Source organism: Neovison vison, chromosome 7, assembly GCF_020171115.1.
Source record: "Neovison vison isolate M4711 chromosome 7, ASM_NN_V1, whole genome shotgun sequence".
Classification (NCBI taxonomy): Eukaryota; Metazoa; Chordata; class Mammalia; order Carnivora; family Mustelidae; genus Neogale; species Neogale vison.
The window spans coordinates 136,001,060-136,017,351 of NC_058097.1; the positions used below are offsets into that span (position 1 = coordinate 136,001,060).

At 42.4% G+C, this 16,292-nt stretch overlaps 1 protein-coding gene and 1 long non-coding RNA gene across 4 annotated transcripts in view; one reads left to right on the forward strand and one right to left on the reverse strand.

The window, feature by feature from the left end:
* The window catches only part of GRM5 (glutamate metabotropic receptor 5), a 543,151-nt gene that overhangs the window by 507,065 nt on the left and 19,794 nt on the right, over window positions 1-16,292 (forward strand). For 2 of the 3 annotated variants that reach the window (XM_044258344.1, XM_044258343.1), the window contains exon 9: window positions 13,196-13,291. The exons of the other annotated variant lie outside the window; for it this stretch is intronic. In XM_044258344.1, the coding sequence (XP_044114279.1) occupies window positions 13,196-13,291 (96 nt within the window). The remainder of the gene's footprint in view (window positions 1-13,195; window positions 13,292-16,292) is intronic. 3 annotated transcript variants of the gene reach the window in all.
* LOC122912506 overlaps window positions 2,197-16,292 on the reverse strand; it is a 28,733-nt gene continuing 14,637 nt past the window's right edge. The window contains exon 3 of the long non-coding RNA XR_006385637.1: window positions 2,197-2,794. This is a non-coding gene — a long non-coding RNA (uncharacterized LOC122912506). The remainder of the gene's footprint in view (window positions 2,795-16,292) is intronic.

Genomic DNA, 16,292 nt, shown 5'->3' on the forward strand with positions numbered 1-16,292 from the left:
GATGCTAAAAAAAATACATCCTATAATTCCAGGTAGGTATAATTTCTTTAAAGAAAAGTGAGAAAAGGTGAGAGACTACAGTGAGCTTTGGCAAGTTATTTTAGATGTTTTTAGATACAGTGTCATGAACAGCCTCTCAATCAATTGAACAGAGAGGGGGGTATAGCTCAGGGGTAGAGCATTTGACTGCAATTGAACAGAGAGCACAATGAAGTGAGAAAATAAGATACATAAAGGTCTGCGAGGTGAAGGCTAAGTGTTCCAGGCAGAGGGTACAGCAGGTAAAAAGATCTTGAGGCAGGAACAAGACTGTCATTGTGTCCATTGTGGTTGGAGTAAAATAAAAAGTGGGGAGAACAGTAAGAGAAATTGTGAACTGGCACTTGAGGATCAGACGAGGTGAAGTACAGATGTTGCTTTTTTGTCCTGAATGTGATGGAGAACTTTAGAAGTTTCAAGAAGTTACATGATGAGACTAATATGTTAAACAGACCCGTCTGGTTTCTAGAGACAGAATAGAATATAGAGTGGAAAGAAGAGAAGAAAGAAATCAGACATTCACTGAGACAGGCTAGCTGAGAGACTGTGACGATATCAAGTAGAAAGTAGAGGACTTAATCATTAAGTTGTATATAAAGGAAAGAGAAAAATTAAACATGAGCTCCAGGTTTTTGATCTGTGTAAATGAGATGATTGAGAGTGTTGTAATTCAGACTTGGGGAAGAGAGTTTTGAAGGTTAAAATCAAGTATTCAGTTTTGGACACATTAATACTATGTCTTATAAGCTTAGAGAAGTCCAGGCTGGAAATTAAAATAAAAGGCCTGTGGGGGAGCCATCCACATGTGATGATAAGGGATGAAATGAGGGCATCAGGGTGACTCAGTCACTTGACTGTCTGCCTCTGGCTTGGGTCATGATCCCAGGGTCCTGAGATTGAGCCCCGTGTTGGGTTCCTCCTGCTCAGCAGTGAGTCTGCTTCTCCCTCTGCCTCTGCCTCACTCTCGTCTCTCTCTCCATCTCTCTCTGTCTCTCATGAATATGTAAAATCTTAAAAAAAAAAATGGATGAACTAAAAGAAATTTGGAACCAGAGATGATCCCAAGTTAAAGGAGAGAAAGTTTGAAGAAAACACGAGTTTAGTTTTTGAATTATTAAATTCAAGATTCCCAAGAGAACATCTAAGTGAACAAGTCCAAGAAGCTGCTGGAAAAACTGGCCTGAAAATCAGGAGAGTTTAGTGTTTGAAGTACAATGTGGGAGAACCAAGGGCAAAACCAGAAATTAGATAAGGAAAGGGAGTCTGCAGACCAAAGAATTCCAGAAGAATAGACCAAGTACCCCTGACCCCCATATGCAAGTGGTGACACGAAAGGAAAAAGAGCAATTCATAAATGAAGAAGTGGTCAACGGCTCCAGCAAAGTCAAACTAGGTAGAGGTAAGGGTCATCCTAACTGGATGTGGCAACCAGATGTTACTTTGAGCTTTGACAAAAAGCAATGGAATCCCCAGATGCTTTGAGGAAGTTCTTTGTCCCCAGAGGCCGAGGCAAAGACAGAAATCATTGTTCATTCATCAGGTCGAACACTTCCACTAGTCAGCTACTGGATTCCATAGAATACATGTTGATGCGATATGTAAACTACTGTGACACAAGTGGGATACCCGTAACTGAGGACCCTGTTGGTACCAACGAACGGAGACCCCACGGCAGCGCTCTCCAAACCTCCACTTGTGATGAGTTTCTCTTCTTGACATCCTCCTTGCTTGCCGAAGCGCAAGTACCAAACCCCTAAACTGATTACACTATAGAGCCACAAACTTACAAGATGGGGATGAGAAGAGCAGGCAAGGGAGACCTGGGAGCTGGCAGCCCCTCCCTGAGCATGGCCGTCCCACCCAAGGACTGTGCTGCCAAACGCAGATCGAACCGGGTCCCGAGAAGTGTGAGATGAACAAGGCCCCCTAGAGGGCAGCAGAGCCCCACAGGAAGGGGGACAAATACCGGAACAGGGTCGTGGGGTGTTTCACTAGAGGAGACACAAGGGGGCAATGCACGCTTTTACGGAGAATGGGATCCAAATAAACTTAATAAATTGAAGTCAGTAGAGGTAGGAGGCTCTAAATTGTATACCCGACAGCAAAAACAAGTTGGCTGGAACGAGTTGGGCGGAAGTCAGTCACAGGAAAGCAAGGTTCTCTGCTCAGTGCATGTTTATCATCCCGACTGTAGTAATACACAGGTAGCGTTTGCTGAGAGCCTATGATTCGTCACGCTGTCTGCTGTGAGCTAGATGGCATTTTAGGCACTGGAGGTAATCAAGATGAATATAATACTGTCCTTTCCCTGGACAATGCCTCTCCTCAAAGTGGAGCCACAGATGTGAACAGATAATGTCAGTAGAGAACTGTATAGGTGCTTCAGGTCTTTGTCGGGGGCACAGGAAAGGACATAGTTATCTAAGAGCAGACAGCAAAGGCCTTGAAAGACAACAGGATACCATGGGTCCTGGTTGTAGTGTTGTTTATCTTTTGCTTCCTAGTGATTTCTCTACATTTTCCCTGAAATAATCTTTTTTTTTTTTTCTCATTTGTTCTTTCCACCAGCACATTTCTTTCATTAAAACCTGCCAGGTTCTAGACACCATCATGGGCACAGGATACAGATGTGGCTCAGACATGGAGCTAACAGGCAGAGCAATGGTCTTGCCCCCATTGGTTTTCCTCTTCCTCTCCTTCAATTCACCCTCTTTCTGGGGATGGAGGGAGCTTAAGCCCTCCATTTTGACAGGTCCTGTGTGAGAAGAAAGGAAATGAAAAAATATCATGGGGCACCTGGGTGGCACAGTTGCTTAAGAATCTGGCTCTGGATTTTTGGCTCAGGTTGTGACCTCAAGTGTCCTGAGATAGGACTCTGCCCTCACTGGGAAGTCTGCTGGAGATGATCTCTCTCCCTCTGTCCCTTCCGCAGCTCGCTCACGTGCTTGCATACACTATCTCAAATTTTAAAAATAAATAAATAAATAAAAAGTAAAATAAAATAACATCATGTCTTTTTACTTATGCACACAACAGCCCACAACTGCACAATGTGCCTCCCAGTCCAGGTTAAATTAGAACCCATCACGAGATTTACCATTTTAGTTCTATGTTCAGTCAGTCTTGTCCACATGTGGTGTTGCTATCTTTGCCCTGGATTTAGGGTTCTCTGTTTACAGTGTCCATGTTTGTCATACCTATTAGATTACAAGCTCTTTGAGGTCAGAGGCTGTGAAATGCGTTTTCTTACTGTCAGCTACAGAACTCAGCACTATGCTAAGCATCTAGAAGACACACAATATGTGTCTGAGGATATTATTTATAAGCAGGACCTATAGAATTCCAACATCAATACTCATCAGCCATGTGAACACTGGTTCTCTTTTTTTTTTTTTATTAACACATGATGTATTATTTGCTTCAGGGGTATAGTCTGTGATGCATCAGTTTTACACAATTCACAGCGCTCACCATAGCACACACCCTCCCCAGTGTCCATCCCCCAGCCACCCCATCCCTTCCACCTCCCTCACCTCCAGTAACCCTCAGTTTGTTTCCTGAGACTAAGAAGACTCTTATGGTTTGTCTCCCTCCTGAGTCCCATCTTGTTTCATTTTGAATAAAGTCATCACTACCCCTCCCCAGGGATGTAAGGATGCTTGAGACAATATATAAAAACTCCTACTACAGTGCCTGGAACTTACATTTATTCCCTTTCCTCTTCCTATTCTTTGGCTTCTCTTTGATTTTTTTTTAAATGTGTTTTCTTTTCCCTTTCATCATCCCTTTATTAATTTTAGTTCTAGTGTTCTGGAGTACAAGCTTTAGAGTTCAGCAGCTCAGATATGTGCCTGGCTTTGCCCCCTCTTACTGTGTGACTTTCAGCAAGTTACTTAACCATTCTGTGGCTCAGTTTCTTTATCTGTAAAATGAAGATGATAATAGTACCTATCTCATAATGTCTTTGCGAAATCAAATACTAAAATCCTCATGCAAAACATCAACACTATGAGTTAAGTAGCATTGCTCCCATTATTCAAAGAGAAGATATAAGAAAAGTTATATAAGTTACTCAAAATCATACAGCTAGTGGTATTGCTAGGAATCAAACTCATGTTGACCAGTTCCCAAGCCAGTACACTTAATTACCTCAACTGATTGCCTATCTCAAACAAACTAAAACCCAACATGTTTAGAAAAATTTGGAGGCCTATTGTATATTTAGCTCTATGCATGTGTTTGTATATGATTATTTAGAGATGTGTGTGCAATTGTGTGTATGTGTGTGTGTGTGGTCATATATGTGTTTGTATGTATATATGTAGTATATATGACACTATGTAAATTCATACATTCATTTATCACACTCTGCCATAACAAACTCAGACACTTCTAGATCACCATGCAACTACTAGTTGAGTACTTGATGTATAATGAGTACTTAAGACACAAGTACCTAAGACAAGACTTCGTAGCATCATTTTTATGAAATGTTTCTTCGGGTGTCTCCCATTATTAGACAAATTAAGACAATCTCACTTTCAATTTATTGTGACACACATTGAACAATGTGGAATCTGATCAGAAATGGCAAAATTAGTTTATCCATCTGTTGTAGTTGTATGTGATTATAATAAACGATAAGATGTTATCTTAAAACCAGGAGAAGCAGAATTGCCTTTATTAAAATGATACTATTAAAACAATGAAACGAAGACCTTAAGGGAGGTAGAAAGGAAGTAGAAAGGCCCAAGACTTGTGATTTCAGTACATTCTGTCCAGTGTACTAGAGTAGAGGGGATTTTTGTGAAGCTCACGTGAGTCAGAGCACAACTCCGCAAACTCAGACTTGCCGCGACTGCTCCCCTCGCTCTGGGGGTTGTCCCCACTCTCAGACAGCTGTCACAGTCACGTGAAGCATGACCTGCCTGCACTCCTCAGCCCCTCACATGCACACAGGGACCAGGAACACCGCAACCTCCCTCTGCCACCCCTACCTCCTCTTGGTGCTGTCAAAATCAAGTGATTTTTAAACCCTAGAGGAAGGGGAACTAAGACTTGGGCCATACATGGAAAGACTTTTTATTTATCCCTCAGTAGTCAAGAGACAAAGAAAGAAAGAAAAGTAAGAGTTTTGTGTGTGGCAGTTTTTTGTGGGCTGGAACTGTGAAGGTGAAAGAAGAGGACAGAGGAAGAAAGGAGGGTGGCCAACAGAGCAAGTCTGTTGCTATCAGGATCAGTGAATGACCATGACCCTGTGTGTGTACAACAGAAAGGGAAACGCAGGTGAGATGGAGCTAGGTTTGCATAAACAGTACCGCCTCACTGTTCTTGCTTTTACCATTTCTGCAGCTGCAATCATACAAAAAAGCCTCCACTGAGTTGCTGCCCTATGCCAGGCCCTGTACTAGGTGCTTGCAAAAGGAACACGCATGCCCTTGCTCCTGTCAAGTTTACACTTTAGTGAGAGACATAATGAGCTTGTAGGCAAACTGATACCTAATTAGAATCAGAAATAAGTGTTCTGAAGGAAGAGCACAGGAGGTTACCAAAGGCCAACAGGAGAGAAGGGTTAAGATAAAGAAAAGAAAGTCTTCTGTCTGCATTCCATTCTCAAATCCAGCCTATATTCCCGCAGCCTGAGTTAGGGCATGTGGGAGCACCCAGGTCCTGAGAACGAGGTCTGAACGATGAGAAAAATCAAAGCTTCGTTTACCCACGAGATGTAATGGGGATCACCTCCTATCCCACAGGAGGACCCATGTCTTCCTAAGTATTACGGGGCATGTAGAGAAAACGGGACAAAATATTTTGATTTTGTCTGGTTATGGATGTTATTAGAAGCAGATTTGTCTGGTTATGGATGTTATTAGAAGCGAAAAAAAAAAGTGACAGGTATAAAAGTCCCACTAATATACACCTGTTAAGATTAAGGATTTTCTATAAACTCCTTCACCTGATCACCAACATGCCTGTTTGGTGGGGTGGGGCAATTATAACTCGGAGAGTATTAGCATGTCCACTAACACAATGAAGCTGGTTTATGGTTTCCTTAAGGGAGAGGAGGAAGGCAAACTCTGGGAAGCAGTAGATTCAAGTTTAGTTTTTTGGATTTGGGGTTTTCTTTTTAAGATTTATTTATTTATTTTACTTCTAATTTTTTCAAAAATTTTATTTATTTGAGAGAGAGCATGAATAGAAGGAGGTACAGAGGGAGAAGGGCTCCCTACCAGGACCCTGAGATCATGACCTGAGCCAAAGGCTCAACCAACTGAGCCACCAAAGTGTTCCTGATTTATTTATTTGTTTTAGAGAGAGAGCGCAAGCCAGCAAGCAGGTGGGGAGGGAGGGGCAGAGGGAGAGAATCTCAAGCAGACTCCCCACTGAGCATAGACCCCCCCCATGGGGGGCTCCATCTCACAACAAATGAGATCACAACCTGAGTCGAAACGGAGAGTCAGACACTTAACCTACTGAGCCACCCAGGCACCCCAGTAGATTCAAGTTTTTTGAGACTTAAGGTCATACAATTTTGGGAAGGGACTCTATTTAAGAAAAAGATAACAAAATGTGAATACAAAAATAGTAACAGGGCCTTGCAAGGGACTGTTGTGAGGGCCCCTGTGTCTAACTCACTTTCAGAGCAAATCTGCTTCTACCGAGAAGCACTGAGGTTTGGGCTCCAACGGACCCCGGGCTGAGAAAATGAAGTTACTAAGTGCAGGTTGTAACCGAGATCAGTACAGGATGGGGAAAAGGGAGTAGGCCCTGCCCAATAGCATGAAAAGGGTCCAAAGAAGAGCAGAGGCAGGGGCTTAAGCCAGGAGATCAGAAAAAAACATAAAAGGATTCAAAAAATAGTGCAGTTGCCGGTGTGTCTGGTATATTCCCAGTGCTCAGTAAATACTGGCTCTTGTCATTAACCAGCTTGTCTGGTTCCAAAGCTTTTCCAGCTGTTTATGCACAAAAAATGTTAGGAAAAATTCCTGTTGGAAAACAACTCATCAGTTTTCAGGAAGAATAAATTATTTTGTCTGAAAATCCCTCCGTCCTAAGAGAGAAGCCAGCAAATTTAATTAATGCTTTGCCACGACAGTTCTTTAGGCTCATCCTGTTCTCTTCTGAAGATCCTCCCTCTGGTCAGTCAACGCTGTGCTCCTCCCTGAAAAGTTTTCCCCGTTGAGGAGGTTGTGTAAGCTTGTAAAGCACCTTAGAATTTATTTTAAAATCTGTATCTTCCTGGGTTTCTATTGTGAAACAAATAGCATCAAAAAAAAAAAAAAAGGCATGGCAAAAGGCAATGACTTCACATGATTCATATCTGAAAACAAGTTCTCATCATAAGTGGGATTAAAATACATCCTTGGGGAATTTTCTGGAAGCCAAATGAAAGGCCTTACTCAATACAAAATTTAACACATTTCCATAATATTGCTATGCTATAATTTATTAAACCATTCTCCAGCGGTTTGTTCTTGTTTTGCTTAGTTTCTGCTATTTTTCTATAACACTGAAAGGGAAAATCTTTGTACAAAAGCCTTTGAGCTTCTGTTGAATTATTGCCTTAGAATAAATTCCTATGAATAGAGTTACTGGGCCAATACAGCTGATTCTTTACATTTTAATTGCTTATTTGCATTGCTTCCCCACCTATCAACTTCCACCTTCTTTTTATTTTATAGAGGACAGAGCAGCATGTTCCCTGGCAGCTTCTCAAATACTTTCCCAACTTACGTTCATCTCTGACATTATTTTCTCAGGCTATTAATCATGCTTATTTCTTTGTGCTTAATCTGACATCTCCGAGTGAATCAGCTTGACATTGCAAGTCTGGACAAAAGCTATTTTTTTCTGGGTACGGGGGCCACCAGATCTGTGGGAGCAAGTAGTAAACCATTTGAATATATTTACTTGCATACAGACACACAGGGGGCAAAGGATGAGACTGAAGCAGGGAATCGCTTTGTAACCATGAACCAGATTTGGCCTTCCTCTTCCCCTCTACAGTGAAGATTTGTAAGGACTTCCCTTCTGTCTTCCCCTAGAATTCTCCCTTTAGCAATCCGACTTGAAAGACTGACTTGAGATTTCCTTTGGTTCTCTTTGTAACATTTTAGAGTTGTTGAAAAAGTCCACCCCCTCATCCTGCGTGTCTTCTGATACTGTGCAATATCCCCTACATCACCAGTGACTGACAGGTGTTCTCAGCAGTGCCTCTTTGACCTTCAGATTTTTGTGAATTCTCTTGTCGGTGAACTCTAGTCAGAGGAACAGCGGTCTGTTTCCATGTTACCAAGCGGCCCGGAGATTGATCTGTTCTCCCTGGCCAGGTATAGTCTGAAGCCCAGCTGTATTAACCGGACACTATTCCCTTCACGGATGACATTTTTCAGTCCCTCAAATGGGTTATCAGATTATTTAGAAAAGGTTTGGGGTTTGTTTGTTTTGTTTTGTTTTGTTTTCAGAGTAAAATGACATTAGGAAGTGAGGTGTTCAAAAAAAAAAAAAATCATGATGTTTGGAGGTAGAACATGTGGCTTCTAGCCCTGTTTCTGTGGCCACTATGGAGACTTGGCCAGGCTGTAAAGTGTTCTGAACCACAGGTTCTCCTAAAGGATGAGGATAATAATTACTTTGTTTGTTGAGAGAATCACATGGTGCAGGGAAAGTTGTCTCCGATATTGGAAATGCTCTTCACATGTATATCAGTTTTTCTCCTTACTTTATCACTGTCAGCATCCAAAATTAGGATAATCTTAAAGGCGACATGGCCATAAATCTGGAAAATAAAATGCAGTGGGTTGCACTGTGCCTCATACATTTTAAAATCAGAAACTGTGTTTTTGGATGATCATGAAGGATGTAACCCAGGAGTAGGTGTCTGATCTGAGCTGTGTCTGGAGTCCAAAAGCTGAGGCTAGGCTGGTATTTGAGGAGCCAGCATGGGAACAGAATTGAATATTCTTAGACTTTTTAAATATACAATACGAAAGTCTGTATTGGGATGGAGCAGAGTGGTTAGGAAGGCCCATACTGGGACAGAGGAAAAGGGAAACAGTGACTGAAAAGTAAAGGCAAAAACATTCTGTCCAAAGCCAGGAAGGCAAAGGGAAAAGTAGGAAGTAAAATCTGGCCCCAAACTCAGACATGATGGCATCTGGAAGAGAATTCCAAAATCATCAGTGAGCCACCTTTACACGGCTCTAGAACTGGACTAGGTAAGAGATGAGCACAGGGACACAGTATTCTTCATTTCATTTTTCTTGATACTTTCTTTTTTTTTTTTTATTTTTTAAGATTTTATTTATTCGACAGACAGAGATCACAAGTAGGCAGAGAGGCAGGCAGAGAGAGAGGAGGAAGCAGGCTCCCCACAGAGCAGAGAGCCCGATGCGGGGCTCGATCCCAGGACTCTGGGATCATGACCTGAGCCGAAGGCAGAGGCTTTAACCCACTGAGCCACCCAGGCGCCCCTTGATACTTTCTTAGTCTAGTGACAGGAAAGGTGATTGAGAAAAATCTTTGGCAAATCCATGCAGACCGAGGCCGATTCTGCAAACATGTAACCAAAAGCTTTATTGAAGCACTTATCAGTGCTCTGACTTCTGATAGTTCCCATTAGTTAATCATTCTGACAATGCAACACTAAACCCAGAGTAACTGGTTGCTTTGGTTTCCTGGACCCAGTTCTGGTGCTGTGTGCTGGGGGTATGGGCACTTCCCACACCAACAAGCAATTCTCTTGACCAGTTGGGTGTCCTGTAATTCAAATCAGTTCTGGCACTTTCAACCTAGAGATGCCACAGGTTAAGAATTCAGTCCTTCAAGACTGCCCCCCCTTCTCTTACCCCCTCTGATGCCAGTCACAAGCCCAGGCTATCACTTGGGCTTCTGACCAACGAGCTGTAGACTGGGGATTCCAACAACCCCTCCTTGGACTTCTTAGCCAGTCCCAAGCCAGTCCCAATGTTACTTATATTTCTGACCAGCTGGCTATAAACCAGAAATTCTCGTGATCCCCCTCCTCAGGTTTCGGTAATTTCCTGAGAGACATTTTACTTACCGGATCACAGGTTTCTTGTAGGACATAACTCAAGAGGAGCCAGATGGAAGAAACCCATAGGGCAGCTATGTGGATCTTCTGTACCCTCTCAGGGTGAGCCCCCTCTTGGCACCTCCATGTGTGCACCAATCCAGAAACTTTCCAAACCCATCCATGTGGGGTTTTATGGAGGTTTTATTACAAAGGCATGATGGATTACATCATCAACCACTGCTGGTTGAACTCAGTCTCCAGGCCACCTCCCCTCCCCTCCCAGCGGGCAAGGGGGTGGGACTGGAAGTTCCAACTAATCCACTGGTAACCATCCTCCATCCTTAAGTGCTTTCTGGACTTGGCTTATTAACATAACAAAAGGCACCTTTATGACCCTCAACACTTAGGAAATTCCAAGGGTTTGGGGAACTCTGAGCCTGAACAGTGGAAGTAGACCACATATATCAAAGAAATATATATATTCTCATATATATTTGGTCATCTATATTACTTATATTTGGTCATCTGAATAACCAAATATCTATCTGTCTTTTAAATCACCATATTACATGGATTAGGACTGCAATTAGCATGGCTTCTAATAACTTAACAGTGGTGTTTTACCATGGGTATAATAGCCAATTGTTTAGGTGTTCTCTAAATGTGGGTTACTGAGAAAATAATCATTTGTTTTACCCAGTCAGTCTCCCTCTTTTTCTTCCTATACAAAATCTAACTCTGTGAAGATTCTTATACTTTTCTATATACAATAGTATATATAAAAAGGAGCAATATTTAAAAGACAAATGATCAGTTAAGACTAAAGCATTTGTTAGTAACTTGCTTCTTTAGGATCTTCATAAATACACACATACACACAAGAAGAGAATTTATAAATATCCAGACCTAATGCTGTAAATAAACAACCTTAGAAATTCGCAGACTGGGCTGTGACGGAAAAAGTAACAAAAGCAAAGTAAATGCTAGGAGGATTTTGGCATCAGAGAATCTAAAACCTAATTCAAAGTGGCTGACATGATAAGACTCACATAAAAAGAAGTTCTGAGACAAAACAGGCTAATTCCATCTCTCAGAGATATTGTCTAGGACCTACATTCTTCTAATCTTTCATGACACCAATTTTTAGAATGTCGGCTTACCTTCTCTCGTGCCTATAACATGGCTGTAGCATTGTTAAGTACGACACCAGACAATTGTCCATAGCAAAAAGAGACCATGGTTTCCAGTGTTTTCTTTGCCAAGGGTAAAAAACAAACAAAAAAACTGTACTTAGAAATCTCCAGAAGACCCTCTCTCATGATAATTGGCCGAAACTGATAAACAACACGCACCTTCCTCCCCTCCTTCTCCCCTACACTGTGAACTCTGTGAGACAGGACCTGTGGATTCTATCTCCAGGCCAAAGTGCATTGTCTAGAATTAAACACATGCTCAATTAAAGTCTATTGAATAAGGTAATCCAGTCCATCCATTTGGCTCGATTTAATGAGCCATTTTTTTATTCAAATACTAAATATTTTGAACATCTTTTTTAAAAAAAGGAAAATTAAGAGGAAGGCCTCTATCCAGGACTAAAAATAATTTTGGTTTTGTTGTACTTTGTTTTATTTCATATTCATTTTGAGACAGCAAAAAAAGAAACTTAGGAGAAAAAAATGATTATTCCAGGGATAAATAAGTCTTTGATACCAAGTCCCTTTATCACTGCCTATTGAACACCAGGGGCATGGAGGAAATGGCATCATCTCAGGTTCCAGTTTTAGAAGGAAAAAAGGAAAGAAACTTTAACAGACTTGGGCCTAGGGCACATGGGTGGCTCAGTTGGTTGAGTGACTGCCTTCAGCTCAGGTCGTGATCCTGAAGTCCCAGGATGGAGCCCCGAATCAAGCTCCCTGCTCAGCAGGGAGTCTGCTTCTCCCAATGACCTCTCTCCTCTCATGCTCTCTCTCTCTCTCATTCTCTCTCTCTCTCTCCCCAAAATAAATAAATAAATTCATTAAAAAACAAAAACAAAAAAGAGTCTTGGGCCTTGCATGCTCTACTAACAGTTATTCTTTACTAGTGAGGCTTGTGACTTTGGTCAAGTCAGTTAAATTAAGTCTCAGGGTCCTCATTTGGCAAATAAGCGACACTGTCTTTAGTTACCCACAGGCATAAGCTGATGGATTTAAAAAAAGATGATTTCTGTGAAAGCATGTTGGCTCTGAAAATGGTCATTCAGATGTAAAGGCTCGTCTTGATTCACCATGGAGCAGACTAATGTTGGGACTCTTATAACTTATCTTGGACAAATCATCTGGTACCTTCCAGGTGTGGTGAATTGCCAGTTCTGATACAAAAGCTGTTTGAGCTATCCTCCACAATGCAGGCAGCCCAATACTGACTGTTCAGCTTAATGGCATATGAACCTCTTATATTCAAGAAGCCTCTCTTCTCTTTCGGCATCACTACCAATCTCTAATAGAATGTTCAGACATAATGCTGCTCAACAAGCTTTGTTAATGAAAAGAATGATTTGGAAACACACACACACACACACACACACAAAGGAAGGCAGCACATTACAATGACTAAAATTGTGAGTTCTAAACTGGGATTCCCTGTGTTCAAAATCCTTGATAAATCTACTTAATCCTCGCAATCTTCGGTTTCTTTTTCTCAGTAAAATGGATATAATCATAACAGAGCCTCTGTCACGGGTTGTCGCCAGGATTAAATTTAGGTAAAATCCTAACACCATGTCTGGCGCATGGTAAACACTAAATGAATTCTAATTTATTGATATCATTCTTTTCCGTAGAGGTTAGGAATTGCCTTCCTTTTACCATTGACGGTTAAATGTGATGAAATCCTAGACTAATAGGCCATATAGAAGAGCAGATCATGTGTGGTTTAAAAGCATAACAAAATCATGCCCGACGTGATCCACATGCCATCACAAGCATCTAACGCGTGTTACAGGTCAGCCACTGCAGGGAAGAGCAGAAGCCCGCTTTACCATGGGAACGCCCTCTGCAGCCACCGCCCTTCCTCAGCCTGGCCAGTTAAGCACACAATCATATCTTTCTGTTTGCTCCTGTCCTTGTTCATGCTCACCAGGTACAAAGACAGGAGACTGGCCCAGCACAAGTCGGAAATAGAGTGTTTCACCCCCAAAGGGAGTGTGGGGAATGGTGGGAGAGCAACAATGAGCAGGTAAGCAAACCGTGAGTGGCCTGAGGTGGTGTGAACTCAATGTCCGCAAGCTAGAGGAACAGGTGGCTCCCTGGTCTAGGTCCTCGCTCCACTGTGTACCCCATGCAGTGTGTCCAACCGGGGCCACCACTGGTTTTCTGTGTGTGTTTGATTTGCAAAACCCATGCCATCCTTATGTGAAGTGATGGGAGCCTCCTGTCCCAGATGCTGCTGTTTCCCAGGGTCGTGTGCTTTGCATGTCTGAAGCCTTAGCTCACACTTGGTTCTCCCATGGAGTTTAGCTTATTGGTCAAATGCTTCTGGAGTTTGCAAAGTGGAAGAGATTGGAGGAAATTCACTTTTCGGGACTGACCAATGTAAAACTGACCATTTGTAAAACAAATGTAAAAGCCTAGGACTAGTTCTGAGGGAAGGACTGTAATGAGGGAAGATTCCAGCCCTGATCCCAGACAAACCTGGGTATTATTCTTTGTTTCAGTATAACATCATCTTACAGCCAAGGGCAAATGCCGTGCCACACTAGTGAGCTGTAGAGGCAAGAGGCTCTTCATGAACTGAAATCAGGAAAGCTAGTCCTCCTCTAGCTACCATAGCTTTGCAGCTCCTTTCTTTCTCTGTGTCTGGTGGCCAACACCCCCTGTCGCTGCGCTGTGCATGTCCCTTCCTACCAGGCACTCCCAACTGAGCTGTGCCCAGTCAACTGGGTTGTTTAGAACTATAAGCATCAACTTAGCTGTGTTGCATGAAGTGAACGTGCTTTATTGCATGGGACCGCGTTTCAAGAAAAGGGCTCTGGAGATAAATACTGTCAAGATTGGCATCAAACAGTTCCAGAATCTCAGAGGAGTCTTGAGCTGGGGAATCACTCACCATGAACTAACTCTCCACTTCTACTTTGTTGTGGCATTTCCCTATCCATCGGTGGTACAAAGGTGTGGAAGGGAAGCTCCTGAAAGTCAGCCTGGGTGAAAAAGGAAAGGGGAAGTTCAGGAAGTACATCATGTACATGTGTGTGTGCGTGTGCGGAGACCAGAGCTTGGGATCCAGCTCCCCAGCAAGAAGAAGATCCTGTGGAGCCCTGTTGAACTTTCACCCCAAATACTGTATTTGCTTCCTCTGTAGTAGGCTCCTTCTGGTTTTCAAAGTAATGTCTTTCTCCAAGGACCACCACATTGCACAACTTCTGGAGGGGGGCAGTGGAATTCATGTTGCAGTCTATGAAAATGGTACCTAGAACTGTGTAGTGTATAGTCTGGCCAATCTTTTATAGCAGCCCTGGCAGAGAGGTTGGCCAGCTTCATCCATGGCTCCCAGGGACAAGGCACTGAGAACATGTGTACCTGTGTAGACATATATATATATATGCATGTATGCGTTAGTGTATCTGATGTCCTTATGCCCATGATCGCTTTATATAGCCATCTTTGGATCTCAGTGTGCTGGAAAATAAGCCTCAGTGGATCATTTTGTGGGAGTAACTCAACAGACCGCTATTGGGCCTTCTAGTTTCCTTTCCTTCAGATATGACAAAGTGCTATAATTCCTGTTCTTGAAAATCAGTCAGACAGCACTGGAGTTGGCTGGACAAGGTGAAATGACTGTATTAAATGAATACAGGGGCCCTGTCCAGAGTGACTTCTGATTTGAAGCAGTTATCTAGGATTGGACTTCCCAAACTTGGCTGCCTATCAAATATACTGAGACAAAATCTGTACTGTAGCAATTGTCCTAGGTCATTCCAATTTATACCTATAAATCGATATGGTGGAGTAATCCATTCGTCTAGGAGATGACATGGAGCTATTCATGGTAAACATTAGGTCTCCATTGTGTCATGCATTGGTCTTGGCAGTGTTTAGTCAATGTTTAGAAATCTCCGGTCCAAGCAGCCCAGCAATTGATTACATTTGCTCAAGGCTGTCCTGACTGCGTATGGGTAAAGAGAAAGTGGGACACAGAGGGTAAGGGGACTCTAGGTTAATGAGATGAGATTCCTTGGGTCAGGTCCAAATCTTCGGAGATAGCAATTCAATGTATCAATACTGGGAATAGTTCAAGTTTCTCTACAACAGCAAAATAATAGTTAGCTTTTGTTCCCTCACTTGTTTGGATACAGCCAAGGTAATAACAAGGCTTATTACACTGATACATCCAGGTGAAGCCCAGGGGACTACTGCATGCCCTATTAAGGATAGTTCTCTTGGAATGACCACCTCAGCCCCATGGATAAATGTAATTCACTGGAAACAAATGGTCTTCCTGTCCTCCTTTTTCTTCCTTCCCATTTACTTAGCATTAAATAAAACAAGATAGAAGAGAGTGAAAGTACTCGGGAGGGAAATCAAGTCCTTCAGTGTTGTAAAGAGAGCTTTCCATTAGGGAGGAGAAAATGCCTAGAGACACATGAAAGGAGAAGCCAAAATGTCTAAGACTGTCAAATCTTTTTTTCCAGTCTCATATTTGTTTATATAAATATACACACATACATACACAATGACGTTTATCCAGGAGAAATAAGTTGAAAATGAATATTAAGAGAAAAGATATGAGAGGAGACAACGGCAATGTGAACCATTTCTAAATAAGACGGCTCAGTAGTTATTTCCAGTGTGCTTCCTCTGGAATTGAATAGAAGGGCTGGGGAAAGAATCACTACTCTGCTTTTACAGATACTTTTGACATCAGCTGTGGATGCCCTCCTTCTTATGAGCTCCCACTGCCCTCCCCCTCATTGCTTCCTAGAGTCAGAGTCAAGCATATTTACTCTGCAAACATCTGGGCTGGTTCTATAGCCTTAACCAAATAATCCATCCCAGGGAGGGGCTAAAGGAAGCTCAAACAACAGCAGAAAACCTGGAGTGTTGCCTTGCATCTCATTTGCCTGTTTTCTATGCTGAAACTATGCAAAGGACAGGACCTGGTGAATTCATGCCAGGGGTGATTCTTCCAGAGCCAAGTTACCTGGCAGGGGAGGGAGTTTTCTGGGGCATGCTGCACTAGG